Raw genomic sequence first — 23,575 nt, 5'->3', positions numbered from 1 at the left:
GGATGGATGAGGGGAGGTCACAGTGAGGGATAGTTGGCAGTGGGAGGGGTGAATGAGCAAGTGCTCGGGTAAAGGAAAAAGGGGGGTTGCGTTGTTGAATGCAGGTTAGATTCTGGGTGTATTTGTGCGTGTACATGCAAAGCGCGCGGGCGAGTGTGGGTGGGGTGGGGGGTTTCAACACTCCTAAGGAGGGGGTGTATTTTCGAGGGAGTAGGGGGGGGGTGCAGGAGGAAAGTGAGCTTTTAATTACCAGGGCAGAAGCAGATGTAGCAGAATGGTGCCCCCACCTCTTCAACGCAAACACAGCAGCGGCAGCTGGAAGTCATCAGCTTTGGTTGTGGGTGCATATTTGTAAGGACAGGAGCCCCGAAGCACAATGTTTAAATTTAAAGATGTTGAGTTTCTATTGGCACTTTGGTTGCTCGATGATTATTTATTTTTCTCCCCCAACCCCCCTCACCTCCCTTCTTGTTACAGAATAATTCACATCCCGCTTAGCGCCTCCTCGTCCACAATTTACAGTGTAATTAATGGCACGGAGTATAAGTCAGGAAAGGTTTGACTCTATTCAAAATACAGCTTACAAGTCCGCTCGTAAGAGTGGCTTCAAACTGGGGGAAAAGAAACCACTGGTTTAACAGGAACATTTTAATCTCATCTACACTCACCTCGTAAATCATCTGACATATGCGCAGGAAGGACAAAAATAACATGCATTTAATCAGCGAATTAAAATATATGCAGCTTGTAATTTATTTTTTGATAATATTAGTTGTTTTAAAGAAGTATTTGTGAGGTGGCTAAAAAATTGTGAGTTTATGAACGGGCTCTGTTGGGGGATTTTTAAACTGTGTGCATTTGTTTTGAATTAAATGTCATCTTATTGGGGGTTTTAGTGCCGTTTTAGCACCAGGCCGGATAAAAACTAGTGTCCAGCCCTCTCTCTGGTTCATTTAGTTTCTTTCTACTGATCAGCGTCACGGTAAAAGCAAACACATTTACAGCATGCGTGATTTTGTGATTTTTTTACTGATACTTTGATACAAACACCAAACGCTGCTCTTACTTAACCAGAGTGTTTCTTTAATTTTCTTTTTTTTTTTTTTTAAATACATTGTCAATCCCCCACCAATTTTTTTACACTCTTAGAAAATTTATCCAACAAAATGTGTGCACAGATGAAAATATGGTGCCCAGAGTATAAAATGACTTTCCATCAAGAAAATGGTGCAAAACATTAAAAAAAAAGAAAAAAAGAAAAAAAAGAAACACAATGTCCCTGCACATATAAAAATAAATTAATACTTTTGTGTCCAGTCACTGTCAACCTTATTGTCTGGTCCTAAAGATTCACACACATGAACTGAGGCTTCATTGGCTTTCCTTCACACCAGCACGACCAATCATAATCACTTATGTACAACCAACGGCCAATGAGAAAGATTTATGTACACTTAACGAGGTAAAAACTGTGCCACCAAGTGCCCCCCCTGACACACTTCCTCCTCCCCTACAAACACCTATATACAACCACAACCCCTCCCAAATCAGCCAGCTAATAAGTAGCTCCTAGCTTTAAACACATGACAAAAATAGAAATCATTAAAAGGGTTTACAGCAAGATTAGACTGAACAGAGGAACAAAAGAAAAAAAAAAAACTTTACACAGTAGTACAAAATGATGCTAAATTGCAAAAACAAGCGGGCTTTTAAAATATATCATCTTATGCCCATTACACAAAACCTCCAGATAAATAGAAAGCACAACACAAAGTTGGCTTTGATATTAGAGAATGCAGCAGAATAAAAGTTCCTAGTTTTGTTAAAGAGACGTCCAGCCTGAAGGACCAAGAGTTTTTGTAATCTGTTGCCTTAGCAACGCAGCTTCATTACCAGTAGCACTGTGAAAAATTGGGTAGAGTGACCAAGTGTTTTTTAATATATATATATATATTTGTTTGCTTTTAAAAAACAAAAAACAAAATCCCACTTTCCTCTTTTGGCCTCAGGCACTTGGGTTTGGACCCTGATTGGCCAGTCCTGACTGTTGTGGGTTTATAAGTGGCCGCTGCTGTCGGCCTTTTAGGTCCTGATAGGCTGGTCCTGCTTGAGAGGTAGGTGCAGCAGGAGGCTCAATCGGGAAGATGAAATGCAATCACTTCCACTTGCTGATAACCAACTGCGTGGTTTATCTCTGAAAGTGGATGTGTGACGTGGATTTAAGCATCTTTGTGAACATTCAACGTACTTTTTTGAATAATCTTTTTTTCTCCTCTTTTACATTTCTTTTCCCCGAATGATCCTCCTGTATCTGGCCCAGAGAAGAGACAGTCAAAAGCAAGGCTTCTGTGGTGACCATACGAGGCTTGGCTCACGGACATTAATGGATGTACGCAAACTGCGGGAAGGAGACACGGGGAGAGAAGGCAGCACTGAGGACGTGTGGGACATTTCCTCATTTAATAGTCCCTCCAGGACTGCTGCGAGACAGATGTCAATCACACATCTATGACTGGTAAGTCCTATAACAGGGAATTGTACTGTTGTCCTAATCATAATATTGCTGCCATTTTCTTCTCTTTTTTTTTCAAATGTTTGTAGTTCTGTGTGTGCCAGCTTGTGCGCTGCAGCACAACTGCTGGTTTGGCTGAAGCCCCTGAGAGAGTGAAACAGCAGAGAGACCAGACCATTACAAAAACATTAATTTAAAAAAAAAAAAATGAGAGAGGAAAAAAAAAAAACCCAAAACAAAACCTGGAACAAGATTCGGAGTAGGAAACACCGAAGAAATAAAAAGAGTTTCTGGGAACCTGTCAGTCAACTGAACTGTTGAGAGAAGAGACTAAACACACCATGTCCGCTGGTGCTACGTACTGACAGTAACACACGTTCAGTTACTACCAGCAGTATTAAATAACTAAAAAAAATCTTTAAGTAGACAAAGCAATCAAAATAAGGACTCAAAGCAGCTAAAAAGTCGTTAAATCAAATAAATAATACAAAATGACACAAAACGTGGTGTCGAGATCAGAACCTAAACTACAGACAGTCTTCTGTATAACTCCACACAGAGAGAGTGTGTGTGTTATGCTTTAACACACTGCTGGAAACAAATATCTAACATGAACACATTTTGCTCTCCTGCAGATGTTCTCATCACTAACCTACAAAGTTGATCAACAGACTGATCCCAAAAAACTCTGCGCATGTATATATATATATATATATATATTTATATTTATATATATGTAAAACAAAAAAACAAAACAAAAAGAAAAAAAGGAAACAAAAAGAACATATGCCGTCACGTCTTCTCTTGCCCTCCGACGCCCACGGCTTTTTCGGCTAGCCGAGGCTTCTGCGCCCCTGAGCCATGCGTGTCGGCGTGTGCGTGCTGCAGCGCCAGGAAGGGGTTGGCGGTGATGGTGCCTTGGCCCTGGCTCTGGGCGCCGGGCAGCAAGTTGTTGATGGGCAGCTGAGCGGAAGAGAGTGGGATGGAGGGAATCTGGGCAGAGGAGGAGAGGGACTGCAGCTGCTGGAGGTCCTGCTGCTGCATCAGTTGGTAGAGCAACACCTGCTGCTGCTCCTGGGGAGCAGAGGGAGGAAGGGGGAGATGCAAGGAGGGAGGAAACAAGGAGGAAGAATGAGAGAAAAAAGAAAAAGAAAAAAAAGAGAAGAGGATTAAGTGGAGGTGTCATTAAAGAAAAGAGTTGAAGGGGGGAACAGAGCGTGAGACAGAAGAAAAAAAGCAGGGGAAAGTGTGGAAAAGAGGGGAAGAAGAAGAGTTAATAAGCTAGGTGATTTAGACTATCGTCTAAAAGAAAATTGTAGCTCAGTGTCTTTGTGTTTAACTGTGTGTGATAGTAGTAAGTAATCAAATGTGCATAGTGTGTGTGTGTGTAGTACCACTGAAGGCTGTGAGGACAGCAGCTGGTGGAGCTGATGCTGCTGCAGGAGCAATCTCTGCTGCTCAGACAGCAGGCCAATTCGCGCCGCGCTGAGGAGACAAAGCACACTCACAGTGAGACAAACGCAATTAACACTCTGCCTGCACAGTACCAGACTGTTTAGCACACTTTTTTAAAACATTACAGGTCTGTGACGGTGAGAGTGACAGAAAATATTAACATTTATCTGTTTCTATAAGTTATAAAGAAAAACATGAGCTTATTTTTTGCTTCAAAACCCCCCCAAAACAAAACAAGAAAAGATTCAAACTCAAAAAAACATGCATGACTACAGCATTTCTTCACAAAGCTGACACACTGATGAAAACAGAGCTACGGCGGTTTGTGAAGTGGCACCAGCTTCTGCCTCACCTGGTCTTACTAGTTGCTGAGCTGCTAAAATCCATTGCGGAAGCAAAAAGACACAAAGAGGAAGAGAGGATGCAATAAAGTTCACATTTAAACTTCTTGGGAAGCCGAGACAAACATATTCCCGAACATTTTCAGTACTTAACTATGTGCTTATGTGAAAGGGCCTTGAAAATGTGAAGCTACTGACACCCATCTGGAGCTCTTTAACTCGCTGACAGTCAGCCAATTTGTTGGGAAGGGTGATGTGAAACCGCATGTATTGATTTTATTATCATCAAAGGCTTCCAACACAATTCGCATCCCAGTGTTGATGCTTTATTAATCTGAAAAGGGCGCTTAATGTATTAGAGGAAGATGAAAACAGCCATACTTGTTATTGACGGGCAAAGTGACGCCTGTAGCTGCTCCTGTAGTGTGTGTGTGAGGGCTGGAGGTGCCGGCCGGCGTCTGGATCACGCCGTTCAGAGCCCCGACGATTCCACCCATGCCCAGCGCACTCCCTGCGCCCAGAGCCCCCATTAGCCCCGCCACGCCGCCCAACCCAGCCGGGGTCACCCCTACGGAGGCGACCCCATTGAGCTGTGGCTGAGGTGGACTCTGGGACACCGAGGGAGGTGTGGAGAGGGAGGAGGTGGAGCCACTACTGCTGTGACCACCACAAGATGCACTATCCTGAGGACCAGAAAGAGACTCCCATTAATGACAAGTCCTGCATTCAGAATCTGTAGCTATGTCCTAATTCATAGGCTGCATCCTTCAGAGGACCAGGCCTTCACGTTCTACATGGGCCGGGTCCTTCGAAGACCTAGAAGGCCGGAAGTGCAAGGCTGTGAAATGGGATGGTCTAGCCTTCAGATTTCGGGGGAGTTCAATAAACTCAGCCGTCTGCTCCTCGCTTGCTAATATATAACAGAACACTGGAGTACATTCTCTACCATCTCACACTTCTGTGTTTTCTGTTTGACGTTTATTCAGCTGTGTCGAAACTATAACTTTAATCTCAGCCAAACCGATTTACTCAGGAACAAATAAAACACTGAAAAAAGCCAAACAATAACATTTTAAGTGACTTATATTTCATGTTTAACCCGAGTGAAAGACCGCGGGGATCTGAAAACGATGTGCCGGGAGTTTGCTGTTCTTGCCGGCTCTAGTGAGCCTTGACCACGCGGTCAGCTATCGAGCTGGTGGGACACCTTCGAAAACGTTGAAGCACGTTTGCAAATATGTGATGTCTTGATAAACCAACCAGATATTTGAAGCTTACACAGCTACATTCTCACCTGAAAACATCTTAAAAGTTTATTTGGTGACCCAGAAAAAGTAATAAGAGTAATATTAAAACTAAGTAGCTGCCGCCATTGTTGGAAACTGGAATTGGCCGGGCCGCGCTATGAATTCTGGGATAGGTTAATGAAGGACACATTTGTCGGCCGCATTTGGAGCAGCCTTCGAATTGGGACAGCCTTCATTGCCTTGCTGTGACATAATCGACCTTCAAATACGGCCTCCGAAGGATGTGGCCTATTAATTGGGATATGCGTTATTTCACACCTTTTTGACATTAAATTAAAGCGATCATTATAGTTTGCTTAATTTACAATGTTAAAGAATAAATAGAATAAAAGAAAAAACTTTCAAAGTCTACAAGCCTGTGAGTCAACTACAAAAAGTTCTGTTTATATTGCAATTTCTATTCTGACTTTAAATCTTGCCTCTGCCATTTGCCATAAATAAATTACTGAGTGTTCAAGACTAAAACTAACACTGAAACTAATAAAAAATAAATAAAAATAAAGCCACTCTGGAAAATCAAAACAGAAATCAAAACAAAGCATAAAAACTAGTTTGAAAACACAAACTCTGCTGACTACAGAGGAGTCAAACCACGAATTTGTCCTTACCTGAGTCGCCACAGGTAAAGATGAGTCAGCTGCTCCCGGCTGGGCTCCCTTCACATCTGCGGATAACCGAAAGGTTAGACATGTCTCAGTAGGGCCAGTCTAAAAAATGTGAAACCTGCTTTTCAAGTTCTAGAAATTTTCTGTGCTAAATGACGTCAGCCAGCAACAATCCATCTTTTCGATCGGGAACAAGAGAGTAGCTCAGTCAGATCTTAAAGCTGAAAAAAAATAACATGTGCAGATGCAAGAATCTGAATAACTTTGATATAAACACATGCATGCATCAGGCTGTGCTATGGGAGGAAGGGAAGCTGGCAGAGGCAGGGTGATGATGGTTGTTACTCATACATCCTCCAAAATAGTGTTGCAGGCCACATTCAAACCTTTCATGCCAACAGTATTGGACTGTCACATTTTCAGAAATATAACACACCCTCAGTGCAAAAATTTCTTGAACGATAACTTTAGGTGTCGTCTTGGCCTTTAAATTCCCGAGCTCTCAATCTGATCAAGCATCTGTGATATTTTTTTAGTCCATGGAGGTAACATTTTAAGGATCTCCTGCTGCCATGCTTGATGCCTGATACCACAAAACACATCAATGGGGGGGCAGCTGTTTCAGTGACACAAAGCAGACCTGCACAATGCCAGGCAGGTGCTGTGGCTCACTGGTGTGCATCATTCACCTTGATTTCTAAGTAAGTAAGTAAGAGTGTCTGTGTACCCGAGGAGGCCGTGGCAGGTGTGAAAGGCACTGATAGCTGTGCGCTGAGAAGCTGCAGTCTCTCTTTCTTCATGGTCAGAGTTTTTATCTGCTCCTCCAGCCTCCTGTTCTCCTCCTGGAGCTGGTGCAGAGACTTCAACATGCTCACCACTGAGAAAGAGAGAGGGAACAGAAAAAGCAGCGATTTTTTATTTCCTGCTCCAAATATTCTGTAATAGCTCCGCTCTGAATTTTCAATTTACTGCTCTCCACACCTGTGTGAGAAAATAAAGACTTCAAAATTGCACAAATGAAATAAAACTCAGCCCCGTCAGTCTGCAGTCAACACTGTTAGCCCACTTGTTGTTTTAGCTGCACCACAGTGAAGGTAAAATAACCAGTGCTGGTGCTGGGTTATATGCTGGGATGAATCTTTACAGGACTGACCCTTTCACCAATATCCTTACTTTCTAAAAGGCCACTCATTTTCTAAATCTGCCTTTTCTTATACCTCACATTAACAACACACACAGTGACGATCAGACAGATACTCAACACAGACATGTCAGAGATCAAGGTCAGCTACAGTGACCTTGCGCCTGCACGGACTCAGTGTCGGGGGAGGAGGAGGAGGGTTTGCAGATGCAGGAACTTAAACCTGACTCATCCGATTGAAGGACAGCCTTTCTAACGACCAGGCTGCCATCCCCCTTTTTCATTTTCACTTTATTGATCCCAGAAGGGATGTTCAGATAGGTAGATAACCAGCAAGAGATTGACAGGTGCAACAATAACAGATAAAGTGAAAATGTGACTGAAAGAGGGAGCGGCTCTGCACAACAGCTCGAAGGCAAAGAGCCGACGGATCAATTGACACAGAGAAGGAAATGATGAAGTGGACAAAGTGTATGAGTGCGTGTGAGGTAGGAGATTAATCTCCTGTCATTTTTGAAATGAAGAGAATTCACCTTTTGTTTTCATCCTGCCTTTGTTTGATTTCAGGCCTTTTGCCTTATACTGTATCTTTTAAATAGAGAGTAAAACTATTATTTGGGTTTTTTATGTGACTTATTTGTTAAATAAAATGCTGTGAGGGTGTCACAGGTAGAAATAAAATCCGTCTGGTGAGAGACTTAAATGGAATTAACAAACTCATAAGTGTGTATCAAACAGAATCATCCGATTTCAAAAGGCTATATTTTTTAAAGTAATGGACATAAAAGCTTTTGGTATATTTTACATACAAAATTTTCACAAGTGCTCCACATCCCTGTGGACACCCGGCATTAGTCCACACAATAGTCAAACTCGTCCCATACTTTTGCAAGCATGTCTGGAGTCACTGCAGCCACTGCTACCAATAATCACTCCCTGCTTAGAGGCCTGTTTTTCAGTAGTTACTGGTGAGCAATAGTCTGAAATCGGACGATTCTTTTAGGTAATCTTGTAGTTTTAAGGATGCTTGGTGCTTGCGTCTTCTCACCGTCTCCTTGTGCTCCCTGCTGCAGCAGGAAGCTCTGCCCTTCGTTCCACTGCCTCTCCAGGAGCTGCTCAATGCTGGTGGCCACTGGGGGCAACGTCTCCCCACCTCCTACCGCCCCTAGCAACCCCTGCCCCGGCCCCGGCAACGACCCAGAAGAGTCATAGCGGATCTGCAGGCCACCAATCGGAGAGCTGAATGTAGGGGAAGAGAGAGAGAGAGTGCATTGATAGAAAAGGAGAGATGGAGAGGTCAATAGGGAGATTAACGACCTAACATAAACGTCAGACAAACATAGTCACTGCTGGCTATAAAACTACATCAATTTGTTGTTACAGTGGCCCCTAATGAAAAGGGGCCAGGCTTTCTGTCTGCGCGTGAGAGCTAGAAAAAGACTAGGAGAGAGGGGAAGAAAGAAGACATGCAACAGGGGGAGACAGACAGAGAGAGGGAAGTGCACTGTCTTGATGCGATAAATCTCAGTGTGCACTGAGACAAGCTGTTGGAGCCTGAGGAGAGGAGGAGAGGGGAAAAGGGGAAATAAAGGACACCGGAAGAGATGACTGAGCCGTAGGGGTGCAAACGGCATCTTATTTTCCCCTATTGTGGAATGTAAAAATATGACTTAACTCACCACTCGCACATGAAACTTTAAAGAAGCTTAAACAGTCTTAAAGTCGCCTCATTTTGCTACAGTGTTTCCTTTTGCAGTTAAATGTCATTTATCCTAAATTTAAGACCAAAAATTTAGATTTAAAAATAAAAAATAAAACCATATATAACCAACCTTATCAAGTGAAATCACCCATTCCACAGACAATAGCGGAAACAAAAAAAAAAGTTTATCTGTATGATCAATTTCCCCGTGATCCTGAATGATCCATGCAAACATTCCAAAATGGAGGAGATACAATAACTCATCACACTGTCCTTAAACACAAGAAGACAAGAAAAAAACATCTAACTGGACTTGAAGGATGGTTACCACCTTCAAAAACACAAGTTATCGATGGCTGAGAGAGCAAGAATTGCCTGTAGGGGCAAGAGCAAAAGAGAGAGTGTGCATGTGTGTGTTTGAGGAGTGAGAGGAAGAGGGGAGATGAGGGGGCCAGCAAAGGGAAAAGCAGAAAGGGGGAGGGGATGGGTGAAGGAGGGGGACCAGTGAGGAATGTAAATGGTGAGGGAGTGCTGGGGAGGGTATCTGTGTGTGTGTGTGTGTGTGTGTGTGTGTGTGTGTGTGTGTGTGTGTGTGTGTGTGTGTGTGTGTGTGTGTGTGTGCGCGTGCGCGCGCACGCACTCACCGCGGGGTGGTCTTGGGAGAAGCTCTTATGGAGAAGCCCTGAGCTCCGACACAACCGCCGCCGCTGCTGCTGCCGTCTCCCGCCTCCTGATCTGCACACAGACACACACACAGAAAAAAAAAAAAAAAAATCAATTGGACGAGAACACGGACAGAAGATGTTTTTCTGTTGTTAGGATGAAATTATGGAATAATGTTGACATGAGCATAAAAATGTGGAATTCATTTGTGGTCTTTAAATGAATGCTCTACAAATTTTGGAGGGTTAGATGTGAGAATAAAGACGTTTATCTGTTTGTTATTTTATTTTAGTTTCCTACTTGGAAGTTAGGGTACTTTTAATGATCAGAATACAGACCAGGCATAAACATAAGCATTACAGCATGAGCCTGTTCAGTCATTATTTGTAATATAGGAATGGATCTTAGACCAACTGCTTTGCACAATATATGCTGAAATAAAAATCAAAATATCCACACAGAGCCGGCTGAAGTTGAATGTGAAAGCGCACTCACAATACTGTTTGCAGGTTATTTTTTTAAGCCACCAGTCAAGACAAAAACAAGAATAAAAAACACGCTTCTTCATTTATTTAGGCAAGCAAACAATACAGACTGCAAAACATCCCAGACATCCGTAACAACCCAGCTTTCCTGCTTTGTTTTCTATCCTCGGGCTCTTTGTGATCACCTGCGTTTTAATACAGCCAGACTCATCGTTCGGTCGTTTATTTCTGTTTCCTGGCAGAGAAAATGAGTCATTTAACTGTGGCTTGTAAATACTCTTTGCATAGTGTTGCAATGCTTAAAAATTGATCATTCAAATGTCTTATAGGGAGCTTCACACACTGATCCAGACCGGAGACTCTGAGCCTTCTTTAACGGCTTGGAAAATCACACATCAGGACATTTGTTAAAGTTTGACAATTTGTTAAAAACGCCGTTTTGAGCTCAAGACATGTTTCTGCTCCAGGAAATGACAGATTTGTCTTGACCCCAGCTGTAAAACATAGTTAAGTAGGGTGGATCTTCATCGCGCTGCAGAGCAGTTACACAGCACACTCACTCCCAATTAACTATATTTGGATTTCTTTAATTTTTTAATTTTTAAAAACACTTTAGTTATAAAAGAAAATATGTGATGGTTAAAACACTGGTTAATTTTGGAGATACATACAGGGGTGGCAGTCTGCATGACCCGAGACACACTGGAATTTCACCCCAGGCGTACAACATTATTTTTCAAAAGCATAATTGTCCTCTACCACACTAAAGCAAATTGCCGTTGTTCCTGGATTCATCCACTCTGGAGTATATTTTTTCAAGGGTCCGGGATGATAAAAAGAAGTGAAGACAGAGGACCCTTTTCAAGTTTTTCTGTTTTCCCTCTGACCCAGGCTACATGCGCTGCAATACTGTGGGCTCTGCAATCTACAAAACTCTCTCTCTCTCTCTGTATCTCTTTCAAACACAAGCCTTCATTCAAACTGCATGTGCTTCCCTCTCTACCTTCTGTGAGAGTCTCTGTCTCTCCTCCCTCTGGGCCCCTGGCCAGACGCTTCTTTTCATTTTCCTCAGTGAGAGTAATGAATCACACATGCACACAGACTTTTGCATTTACACACTCACACAAACTCCCCTCTACTTAAGACAGTCAATCCCAGCTTTTACCCCCACCAGGTCACCACTCCAGTCCCTCGCTCTCTTCTTTTTCAAGTCCTTTTTTCTGTCGTAACCCTTTTCGTCCCTGGCACCTCCCTCCAGACACTCAAAAGCAAAGAGAAACGGCTGCCAAAGTAAACAGGCTGCATGCATACAAACACACGCACACACACACACCTTGCACGTTTACGCTCACATGACCCTTACTAGCCGACAAACAGAACTTCATGCTTATGTAGCCGCAGACACGTGTTCTCCACGTCTGTGTGCTTAATGTTATGGTAAGGAAATATCAATGTTCATTAAGGCTGCTTAATGATTATTTTCATTACTGGTTAGTGCAGCTCAATGAAGTAATAGGTCAATCAAGTGAAAATAAATCTGCCACTATTTTAATAATGAATCAACTGTCAATATTCCAAAAATAGTCTGTTTCCAAATATAGGGGGGAAAATATACAATACTTGTTTGCTGGTTTAATATCTGAATATTTCACCTTTTGCACAAAGAAATTTTACTGATGCTAAAGAAAATCTAATCAATAAAGAAAAACCACTGGCCTATTAATTCATACTATGTTTATATTTAAGTTTCACTTAAAATTAAAGTGGAGAACATTTACAATACTCACATCTGAAATTGTGTAAACGGCAGAAATGACTTCATATTGAATTATACATTTAATTTAATTACAAATTAAACACATTTCCAATTGGAAACATTTAACTTTACACAACAGCATAGCGCGCGCGCACACACACACACACACACACACACACACACACACACACACACACACACACACACACACACACACACCTGAAACAACTTACAAAATTAAATATGGTATAAAATCTTTTCCTTTCTTAATTACAAAAAGAAAACAGTTGTTGTTGGGGTTTTTTTTTTGTTTTTTTGTTTGTTTTTTTTAGAGTTTGCAATCAAAATGTTCATTTTCATGAATTATATATAAGGTTTGCTGAACACACTGAACCTGCCTGGTAGCCTGTCCGTAGTTTCTAAAAAACACAAACCAAAAAACCGCTGCACTCACTTCTAAAAACGTGCTGATGTTAATAACTTGACATGCATGATTTGCACCCATTAAAAATAGGTGCTTATAAAGTGAGGTAAACAGATTTAGGTCTCTGGATCACATACACACATGGACACACGCATGAACGAATGCGCGCACACACACACGCGGCCCCCTGTCAGTCAGCCTGATTAGTGAGCTGACCTGCGGGTCAGCCTGGATCTGGCTCTGATGACTGCTGACCGGCAGCAGGAACTGCTTCCTCCTCTGCACTCTTTATTCGCCTCTTTTCTCTTGCTTCTCGTCTCTTTGACCAACCAGATGTCTTGCATCAGGAAACGGCTACTCTTGATTACTAAAGTCTCTCGTAACTCCCTCATCAGCTCCTCTGCGCTGAACAGACAACACAAACGGACTTTCTCTCTACCTCTGGAGCTCCTGCCGGCTCCAGGAGGAGCATTTCCTCAAAAAGAGCCTATTTTTTTTTCTTTCATACTGATTAAAGTTTATCAGAAAACAAAAAAAAAAGAGAAAATAGAGGAAAACCTATGCCATTTAACTAGAACTGAGTGGGAGGGGCTTAAGAATATCACTGACCCTTGACCTTTTTTGCGGGATCAAGGGGGCATTGACCTATCAATTATCTCCGTGTCCTTGTCGCTCTCTCTCTCATGCACACATTTTATTTTTTCCACATGCGCACAAACAAACATGCACTGCTGCATGAAGTGTTGCTGCTGTACCTGCCGGTGAGGCTTCGGACTGTGCGATGAGCGCCGCCATGGTCGAGTTGGGGTTCAGCCTGTTGCCAAACATGTGGGGGGGGGCCAGGTTGAAGACAGAGCCTGGGAGAGCGCTCACCTGTGGACGGAGACAAACAAACAGTGACACATGAGACACAAGAAGCCACATTTTCTCTCTGATTTGACTCTTTATAATATAATGGCTAAACCAGCAGTTTTCAGATAACCGCATGATTGTTCTTTTCCACTGAACCATCTGAGAAGTCATGCTTGGAAAAAGGCAGGCAACTTCAAAAAAAGAAAAAAAGTGCCAACTGACGGCATGAAAGGCAAAATTTAAGCTGGCAAGACCGATTCCCTCTTGATCATAATCTCACGAATTTTGCAAGAATCCAGCTGTAAACTTTTAGAGTGAGAAAGAAAGTTTCCCACATTACAATCACGTGGTGATTCAGGTTTTAACGGTCTGAGTGTCCCAAGAAACGCGTTTTAAAACGTTGAATAATAAATGAATAAACCTGGGACACATCAGATTGAATTTATTAAAACAAAAATGGCTAAAAATAGTCTTTAATTTTTGGCTCATGGTGACAATTTTTAGCTTTTATGATAAAAATACACTATTGTTGGTGTACACACACACACACACACTTTTGATTTTTCTAAACAATTACAATATTTTTAAAATCTAACGTATAAAATGTGATAGGATAGCAAGAAACAGCTGTTCTGGGCTCAAATAGACTTGAAATATACAAAAAAATAATAAATAAAATAATGATAAAAATGTACACTGGTGTACACACACACACACACACACACACACACACACACACACACACACACACACACACACACACACACACCTCTAAATTTCAAATATGGAAACCTGCATATTTTTGCTGGTGTTACTATATAAATTACCAGAATTATTATCATTTTATTTTTATATTTTGTTCTTTAAGCATTATACATAAAAATAAACAAAAACCAGGAAGTGTTTCTTTATTATCAAGTGGAACAGTTATAGTAACAGGTTAAGAGTGCATGTGTCTGCAATGCATCTTAATGTGGACTGACGGAAATCTACCACTTATAAAAAATAAATACATTAAAAAATTAAAACACACACCCACAAGTATATTATAAATCCACAGCTCATTATTCTGTTAGGCACACACAGACACACACACACACACACACACACACACGGCTCAGAGCGCCTCGGCACCCCGACAATACGCTGACATGCTGACAAAGTGTTTCTGATGCATAGAGTTTAATCCAATTAAGGCATTTCCCAAATAAGGACTGTGGAGTGAAGGGTGGGGTCGACAGAGAGCGAGGACAGCGAGGGTGGAGCATGAGCAGGAGGATCAGGTCCATCTAGAAGGACAAAATGGCTGACCATTTTGATTGCACAAAAACTAGTGTTTTGAGGAGTAAATGAGGGGGAAAAAAAGGAGAATTTAAAATCCATCGTTGGAAACAAGGTTGTAGTTTCTCGTCCAGCTTACGTGTGGAAAAATTGTGAAGGCCAGACATCGTTACTTAACTAAAACAGCTTAAACTGACAGTTTGGGTAAGTTTGCTTTACTACACTTTCTCCGCTTTGTTTCCAATCAGAAAACTCTTTGAGTAAAATTGTTTGATTTTGAGCTGAAATAAATACGCCATAAAGACCAGTTACATGAAGGCTAAAAACACAGACTTTAGAGAGTCTGTAAAACTCCTGTGTGTTTCTGTATTCTGTCCCACTGCTTTAGGGGTGATTAGGATATATTTGTTTAAATTTCTGGAGAGGTTCAGAGGAATAAAACAAAAAAGCCTGAAAGCCATGATCTCATATCAGAAATTTATGCACACAGTAGGTGTAAATACAGAAAATCATCCCGCAAATTCCAATTCCTATTAAAGGTTAATTTCCAAAAATGGAACCTGTTCCCTCTGACTATTTCATCCTCCTCTGAAATGACTTCAGATTTCTTTCTACACCCACCCCGTCCTCCTCCCAGTGCCATAATCCTGCCCCCTTTCCCATCAACATTCATTTTTCATTTACATTCATTTTTCATTAAAGTCTCTCTCGCACTCCCTTTCTCTGTCCTGGGCTGATAGCCAATAACAGTAGGCCAAGAGTCTGCTAGCGCACTGAAAATAGCAAATGGTCTCTGTCATTCACCCAGTCTCTCTCTCTCTCTCACACACACACACACACACACACACAGAGGAAAGCCTGTTGTTGGCATCCTTCTATAGTTGTGTAATTACTCCCAATTCGATTTAAAGTGTGTGTGTGTGTGTGTGTGTGTGTGTGTGTGTGTGTGTGTGTGTGTGTGTGTGTGTGTGTGTGTGTGTGCGCGCGCTCACTTGTCTGCTGCCCAAAGGCCTGCATCACACTTTACAAACTAACACACATGTTTAAAACAATTTGAAAAGAACTGTGGGGGGAAAAAAGAAACCGTCTCTATTAAGTTGCCCCCATGCTTCCTTTCTGCAGCCCTTGTCTCATTTCTCTCTCTCGCTCTCACAGACACACAAACTCGCACACAGCCGCAACCCAAGCTCCTCTATACATGCAGAAAACAGGCGTGATATCCTGTGCTTCCCTGGGCCTCCCGTCCTCTAGAATATGTGCTGAACAGAGAAGGAGCAGGGTGAGATGAAGGCCGAGCCAGCGAATCCAAAGCGAGAGCGCTAACCCCCCTAAACACACAGTCGCTGCAACCCCTCCCCTCCCACCATCTATCTTTCCATCCCTACTGTGGTGCTTGTCAGATGTCATTACATCACAGGACACTAGAGAAGGGGGGGAAGAGAAATGGACGGGGACGGAGAGAAGGAAGGTCGAGGGTGAGAGAAAGTGTGTGTGTGTGTGAGAGAGAAAGAAAGCGAAAGAGAGGTGGTAAGTGGACATGGGCGAAAGATGGGGCTGGGTGGACAGAGACAGAATGCAGACTTTGGGGACGTTTTGAAAGGACGGACACTGGGGTCAGTGATTGAAGAAGAGCTGCACCCTTCTAGGAGATAGGTGCTTTGAAAGGGGCCAAGTTGATCACGTTGGATGCAACAACCTTAAAACTGGATATCAGGGTTATATGAGCCAGCAGTGCACAGTGAAAATGAAGAAAAGCCTAAATATTGAGAAAGGTGTTGGATAATTCATTCAAAGTGCTTAACTGCTGCTTTTATATATGAGGTTTAAATGGAAATACATTTAAAAAATTACCATTTTTATTTCCATTCCATTATTCCCGCCCACAAAAAAAAGACAAATCCTTAAATGTTTCACGATGGGACTGATTTCCTTTAATTACGCAGCCTTGATTTCTCTCCACTTTCGCACATAATGTATTGTGAATGAGTGCTTTCCCAGCTTGGCCCAGAAGCCCCCCCACCCCCGTCACCATTCTCCCCATTGAGTGACATGATAAAAATCATAAACGTGCAGGCATATTATAACAACACAGAGCCTTGGTGGGTTTGTCTAGCATTTCATTATAGAGGAACTTGAATGTGTACTCGCTTTCAAAAAGAAAAGGGGAAAAAAGATGAATTATCAATGTTCCCTCTGTGTCACAAAAACAGATTTCTATCAGTTTCATTAATAAAAATAACTCGAGTATTTTCTCACAGACCTCGCTCGCTAGACGTAGGAAAAACTAATTAGGCTGTAGTTGAAATGTTAAGAAGACTTATTTTTGTGCTCTGAATGAGCTACAGCGACCCTCTACAGGTGCAGCCTCACCATTGGCTACAGAATAACTGAGCTGAGAAAACACAATGCGCACAAGGTCGGGAAACACACATTTCACACACAATTAACGTGCGGAGGATTAACAATAGTGCTGAGAGATTTGGTGCGGAAGACGTTTAATTAGTGTGCTTTGGTTTATTTGTATTCCCACAGTTTATCTGCACTTCAGCTCAAAGATGCCAAAGATGTGGATGAATGGGCAGATGTAGAGGGTGCTGAATAGACTGTGTGTGCGTGTGTGTGTGAGAGAGACAGTGTGCGTCATGGTGGCTTTGATGAGCGTGTATTTCCATATACGTGAGTGTAGAAAGGTTGTAGCGCAGACTCACGTGTGTTGATGCCGTGCTGTTTAGCGGCGCTGTGGCAGTGAATGGAGAGGGAGGGGCTAGAGAAGGTGTGGGCTGCTGTTGCTGTGACAACTCCGAGTTGGCTCCGCCCATGGTGACGGCTCCCGTCCCCGATGAGGACCCATCGGCAACAGAGAAAACACCTGGGGAGAAATAAGCTGTTTATTAAGATGATTAAACAAAGAGTTTAGCAAAAGTAGAGGAGATCTACATTTCTGTGCCCTGCTGCCGTGTATGATGATTCGCTGTCACATCGTCATGGGTTACATGAATGTGGGCTTTTAGCGTCTAGTCTAAAAGTCTGAATAACAGACCGCTTTAAAATTTTACACCAGCCTTGATTTTTGGTACATACAATTTCTTTTGGTTTACACACTGTATGCAGACTATGCAGTTATTTTATACAAGTCAATTTTGACTTAGAAAGCATCATTAAATTTTTAACAGTCGATTTTTCTCAGAATAATTATTCATTGTTTTACCGCCATTATCTTGTTTTCATAATAGCCACGCACTTGCGCAGTAAGTGTAAATATATTTCTTGTTACCCGCCTTAAATCGACTTCATTTGACCCTTTTTAATAAAACAACAACAACAACAACAAAGAAAAAAAAATACAGGGCGAATGAATGGGGGGGGGGGGGGGAATCACCAGAGAAACAGAAATAAGGAAATTAAAGTTTCAACAAACTGCAGATCTGTTAGAAATTTAATGTGTCATTAATAAACTCAACAAATGTAATGAACAGTTCAGTATGCAGGCTTGTACGCAGTAAGATAGTTTAGTGTCTTTATAGTCATAAAAAAAACCTGAACTGCAATAATTACAGAACACACACACACACACACACACACACACACACACACACACACACACACACACACACACACACACACACACACACACACACACACACACACACACACACACACACACACACACCTTAAAATCAAATATTTAAGGACTGAGATGAGGGATAAGAGACGAAACAAAGTTCTTCCCTTTTGTGCTCTTTGTCTTGCAAACAAAACACACCAATTTTACCCATATGCATATTAAAAATAACAATTATATATTATAGTTAAAATATAAACTGCTGTAATTCACTCACGCATACATATTCCTGTATTTTAACACATCCACAAAAAACACTGCGCTCTCTTATCTTCCTGCTCGCTCTCTTTCCTCCCCTCACACACCCTTGTGCTCGTCCACTAACTAGGGATAAACCCTGCCCCTGCCCCCCTTTGACCCCATCAGAGGAGGGGGGGAGAGAGAGGGGCCCCTCAGGCCCACAAAAGCCTGAATGGCTCAGGGCAGCACGCATTCACTGGGGGAACAAGAGATCTTTGTGCCAGGAGGGGAGGGGTGGAGGGGTGGAGGGAGGGAGAGGGAGAGAGATAGCACACTACATGGGCCTACATACTATTTATAACACTTTGTAATATGCACCAGAAAAATTGATACCCAAAGCAGGGCTGCTGAGACTCAGGGGGCATGAGCTCCTGCAAGATTTTTTAGCAGCTGGATTAGAGGCCAAACCAACAATTCATCAGAGTTTAGCTAATGCCATTGATGAAATGGGTTACACACAAAGGGATGGTGCAAAAACAGTGCAGGAAACAGGAGGGGGGGGGGGAAAGGTTCATTTTAATTCAAATTGCCATTATAATATAATAATACAGAGGGTAATTTAAATGTCCCAAAATTGAATGTCATTTATGTGTCACAGTGCGTGTATGCAATATTTGATCCTCACTTAAAAAAAAAAAAAAAAAAAAAAGGGGTTTAATTTATTTTCCTGAATTAGATCACCAAACTAAACCAAAGTTTTTCCCCAAACTCATACAATTTTAATGAAAATATTCCCGCAAATTTAACAAGTACACTAAATTCATGTACACTGAATTACTCATGCACACCAATTATATTTTCAACATCTACAATTATTATAATTCCTAAACTCTTTCTTTCTTTTTGCTCCAAATTTATTGATTCACAGGAATTAGCCAAAAAGTAGATTACAAGATCGACCAGAGGTTTAACATTTCTCGGGCTGAGCTGACAATTAAATAAATAAATAATCTGAAAAACGTGTATTAGGGCCATTCAAAACAAAGCTGCTATTCATCACGAGGACTTGCTAACCTTAACCTGTATTTTTGCTCCCTTTAAGATTTAATTACTGCTTTTCGTGGCAAGATTCTTTCAAAAGAAGACAAAGAAAAAAAAAAGTATATATATTTATATTTCTTTACACACAAACAAACCTGAGCTTGTAAAACTTATAACCTATTTGTATGATCAATACTGTTAAGCCCCTGAAGCACAACAGCCTCCATCGCCCAGCTTTCCTGTTCCTTTTCCCTTCCTGCTCACTACGCCTGTAAGCTTGAAAAACATCCACCTTGATTAGTTCGAGCCGATATTATCTCACGAAGAAATCTGTGTCGTCTATATGCAGAATATAAAAAAAGATGACATTAAATTAAACAAAGTGCATGCCATCACATTCTGTTATTTAACGTCTGATTCAGTGTCTTTTCTCCTGGAGCCTTGCAGCTTGTTTTCCCAAAGACTGCAGACAGTTACTTCATCAGAGTTTAAACGTGGAGATGTTTATGTAAAGACAAACGTCTCAGCAACAGAAAGCCTTTTGTTTTTCTGACAATTTTCTACCACCAAAGATAAACAGACATGCATTTAGAGCCAAATCACGGACAGCAACTGTAACACGCACAACGAGTGTGTGCATCAGAAAATGTACGTGGGTTTGTGGTAGACTGATAAAGGCGTGTCGGTTTCAGAGTCAACAACGGCAAACTAAATTTAACAGTTTCCACAATAAGTATAAGAAGAGGCATATTCAGGTCTCTAAACTACTATTTTTTTTTAAACACTAGAAACTCATTTGCTACAGTTTGTTTACATTTTAGTGAAAATGTGTTTACAGTTTAGTGAAAAACCTGGAAATATTCTGATTTACATTAAAAATATATATTATTTTTTAAATGTCCCTTTTTATAATAAATTCTGTTTCTTGTGACGTGGCACAATATCCCCCCAAAAAAGTACTAATTACAAACCAATCTCCATTTACTGATTTTTTACATTTATTTATCTATTTTTCCAGTATTGCCTTAAAATACTGACATTTGTGAATCTTTAAATAATTTCTTCTGATGTTACTTTATTTATTACACACCTGCAAACTTTAATAATAATAATGCTCATATTTTAACATTAAGCTTAATTTGTTATTTAAATTAAATCCTGCTCACAGATTATTTCCTTGCTTTCACAACCTCTCACATGTGCTCTGCAGAGGTGACACCAAGCTGCTGATAATTGAGGAAATTCATTTTTAAAAAAAAAGTGTTAGGGGTAAAAATAATCTCATAAATTAGCTAATAAATATAAGAATAAATGATATCTTTTGTTTTCTTGTCTGCTTTTCTTCTCTTTAAACACATACATAGTCACCAGTGTGAATAAATTTTGCTTCACCCAGCGTCTCTCCTCCCCCACACACCAAAACTACTGCGAGCTTGTCCGTCCCATCGGTGACCCCGCTGCCATCAAACATTAACCCAGCCAAAATCTCACCCCCTGCTTCTCCCCACCCAACACCACATATTTATCAGGCTAACTATCTATCCATCAGCACGGTGGAGTCAGCAGACAGGACAGAGGAGGGGGAGATAAACACCAAGATCCTCCCCATTACTGCCCTGCATTAACCCCTGGCTAAATATTTACAGTAGGAAGAAGAACACATGATTTCATTTCTCACAGTCGCATACGTATGATGCACAGTCATACATAACCACCACTGTTTGCCCTATCTTCTCTCGCCAGCTGAAGCCCGAAATGCCCCCAACTGCTCAAGGAAAAAGAACCAGAAAGTAAAATGGATGTGGAATCACAAACAAGCTCAACCACCCCTGCTGCAAAAAATTAAATTCAGAAAGCAAACAGAACCAGTCCTCTGACTCACCCGCTCATGACCAAAACAACTCAAATATAAAGTAAACCCACCTTTGAATGCAGAACAGAAGATGAGTATTTGTGAAGACTGTAGTTTTAACACACTTAAGCTTTGAATGGTTACGATTTTGGTTTGATTCAGGCAGAGAGCTGCAAGAATACAACATTCCCATTAAAAGTACGACTCCTACACACACAATGCAAATCAAGACCGCCAACCATCCAATGCCTAGCAACACATTTCTGATCAGAATCTCATCATTTTTCACATTTTACAAATTGCTCTGTTGCAAACAACATAATTACTCCTGAATCTTCGCTTTCTGTGAACGCTGCAGTCCAATCCATCTGGTGCTGAGCTGCAATGTCCAATACTCATCACAGCTACAAGTTTTAAAGCTACAGGTCAAGAACAGATGTAGGGCTAATCAATCACTCGAAACGATCACTTCTAGGGAAAAAGGACAATTTAGAAAAGCTTAAATCAAAAATATCCTAAATATGAGATAAAGACTCACAGAAGTCAGCCTAGTGATCAGCAACGGATTTGAGCTTAATCAGTGGATTCATCCGTAGCATGAATTTAAATAACCATGTCCACTTTCTTTGCGTGCACGTGTATGGGTGTCAACACTAAGAGCTCCAGGTGCACACAGCATCAACAGGTGAGTGTTGGTTCTGTATGCAGAAGGCAGGTAGGTGCGAGCAGCTGAGAGCAGGAGGGAGAAACAAAAGGGTGATGATTCTGGAAGAAAAGGGAGATGTGGGATGTGCGGGCTGTGCTGAGCCATTTCCATCAGGGAAACTCCAAAGCATAAAGACAGTTGCCAAGCAACTGAAAACACACGATGAGAAAGTAAAAAACAACAACAACAACAACAAAAAAAGAAGGCATACAGACCACTTCCACGTGTGTGCAGGAACACACAGACCCACACTCTTACACACAAACATGGAGGTGTCACCGGCTCTGGCCATTTCTGATTGTCAATATTTAAAATATGCTGCCCAGGTGTGTTACATTCAGCAGCTGGAAAACCTGCTGCAACAATGCCTCACACAAACTACTTTCCTTTTGATCATTGTAATGAAACTGGAGAGCACAATGGGGTCTTACAAGTCACAACTACCCCATAGATCTTGAATGAAACCAGCACGGTTCCTCATTTCAGTTGCCAAAATTGATTTCATTATTCGCTCAGCTACAGCGAAACTATAAAGCTAATTCTGTCATGAGAACTGACAGACGGGCTTCAAGTCTCCGAAACTCTAAAAGGGGTTGTGAAACGTTGCTGTGCGTCACATTTCTCAGTCGTCCTTACCTGATCCAGTGGTTGTAGAGCTGCTGTTGCTTTGCAGACTCCCATTCCTGAGGAGTGACGGCGACTTTTGAATCCCACCGCTCACGCCCATGACCCCCAGCCCCCTCTCTCCACCTCCTGATCCTCCTCCTACCCCAACCCCTAATCCACTGCTGGAAACTAAGCATGGGCGACCTGAGAGCGTTGAGGACGAAGAGGAGGAAGGCGAGGCGGTGGAGGAGGAGGTGGTGTTGGCGGTGGAGGTGGTGGGGAGAGTTAGGGAGGGTGCGGGCTCAGAAGGCTTCACGTCTGTGGTAAAGCAAGGTCCAAATCTGTTTCGCCAGTTGCCCTTCTTTTTCTTCTTTACCCCATCTTCCCCTCCTCCTGCGGCTGCTCCGCTGATCCCCAGTCCTGAGCTCGAGGGCTGAGGCCGTTTGTAGCCAGTGGACCCAACGAGGCTTGTTGTCTCACTCACTGTGTGACTGTGGGAATTCTCATACAGCTTTCCACCCACTGCAATGATGAGAAAGAACAGTGTTTCCCATTGGTTAATGTGATTGTTACATATTTTTAATAGTTAAACAAAAATTATATTGTTGTGTTTTTTTTAAAGAAAAAGAAGTGTGGCACCTGCTGAAGCTGTGGTTGCAGACATAAGAGAACCAAAGAGAGTTGTAGTTCCCTCTGAAGCTCCACCCTCTGAGCCTGGCTTCACAAGGCAGCTGCTGAAAGACGGTGGGGAGGAGAAGGTACTTCCACCACCGGGACGCAACGATGAATCTGTGAAACTTAGGAAGTCTGAGGAGGAAGCGGCAGAGGGGGTCTTGCTGGCACTGGTCAACAGGAGGCCTGGGTGGATGAAAGACGGGTGGGACAGGAATGAACAAAGAGAGGAGAGGCATGACACATCAGAGCTGTACAAGTTTCCAGAACACACTCCTTTCGATCATCTTGAGAGCGACAGAAACAAGATAACAAAAATAGACATTTTATCAGTTCAAATGCTCTCTATCTGCTCTACAGTCAGCCCTTCCT

General features: G+C 41.9%; 1 protein-coding gene across 3 annotated transcripts in view; it reads right to left on the bottom strand.

Annotated features, from left to right (window-relative positions):
- Nucleotides 1–1,968: 1,968 nt before the first annotated feature.
- Nucleotides 1,969–23,575, bottom strand: part of mllt10 (MLLT10 histone lysine methyltransferase DOT1L cofactor) — a 51,960-nt gene continuing 30,353 nt past the window's right edge. For 2 of the 3 annotated variants that reach the window (XM_080865191.1, XM_080865193.1), the window contains 12 exons: nt 23,171–23,389; nt 22,562–23,053; nt 17,233–17,393; nt 13,147–13,264; nt 9,708–9,798; nt 8,410–8,600; nt 6,948–7,097; nt 6,224–6,279; nt 4,690–4,991; nt 4,320–4,343; nt 3,907–3,997; nt 1,969–3,586 (listed from right to left, as the gene is read on the bottom strand). In XM_080865191.1, the coding sequence (XP_080721317.1) occupies nt 3,305–3,586; nt 3,907–3,997; nt 4,320–4,343; nt 4,690–4,991; nt 6,224–6,279; nt 6,948–7,097; nt 8,410–8,600; nt 9,708–9,798; nt 13,147–13,264; nt 17,233–17,393; nt 22,562–23,053; nt 23,171–23,389 (2,177 nt within the window). In that variant the 3' untranslated portion in view covers nt 1,969–3,304. The remainder of the gene's footprint in view (nt 3,587–3,906; nt 3,998–4,319; nt 4,344–4,689; nt 4,992–6,223; nt 6,280–6,947; nt 7,098–8,409; nt 8,601–9,707; nt 9,799–13,146; nt 13,265–17,232; nt 17,394–22,561; nt 23,054–23,170; nt 23,390–23,575) is intronic. The other variant, XM_080865192.1, reaches the window with a different exon arrangement.

Source organism: Rhamphochromis sp. 'chilingali', assembly GCF_963969265.1.
Source record: "Rhamphochromis sp. 'chilingali' genome assembly, chromosome: 18".
In the NCBI taxonomy this organism is placed as follows: Eukaryota; Metazoa; Chordata; class Actinopteri; order Cichliformes; family Cichlidae; genus Rhamphochromis; species Rhamphochromis sp. 'chilingali'.
This window is presented reverse-complemented; position numbering and strand designations above follow the sequence as displayed.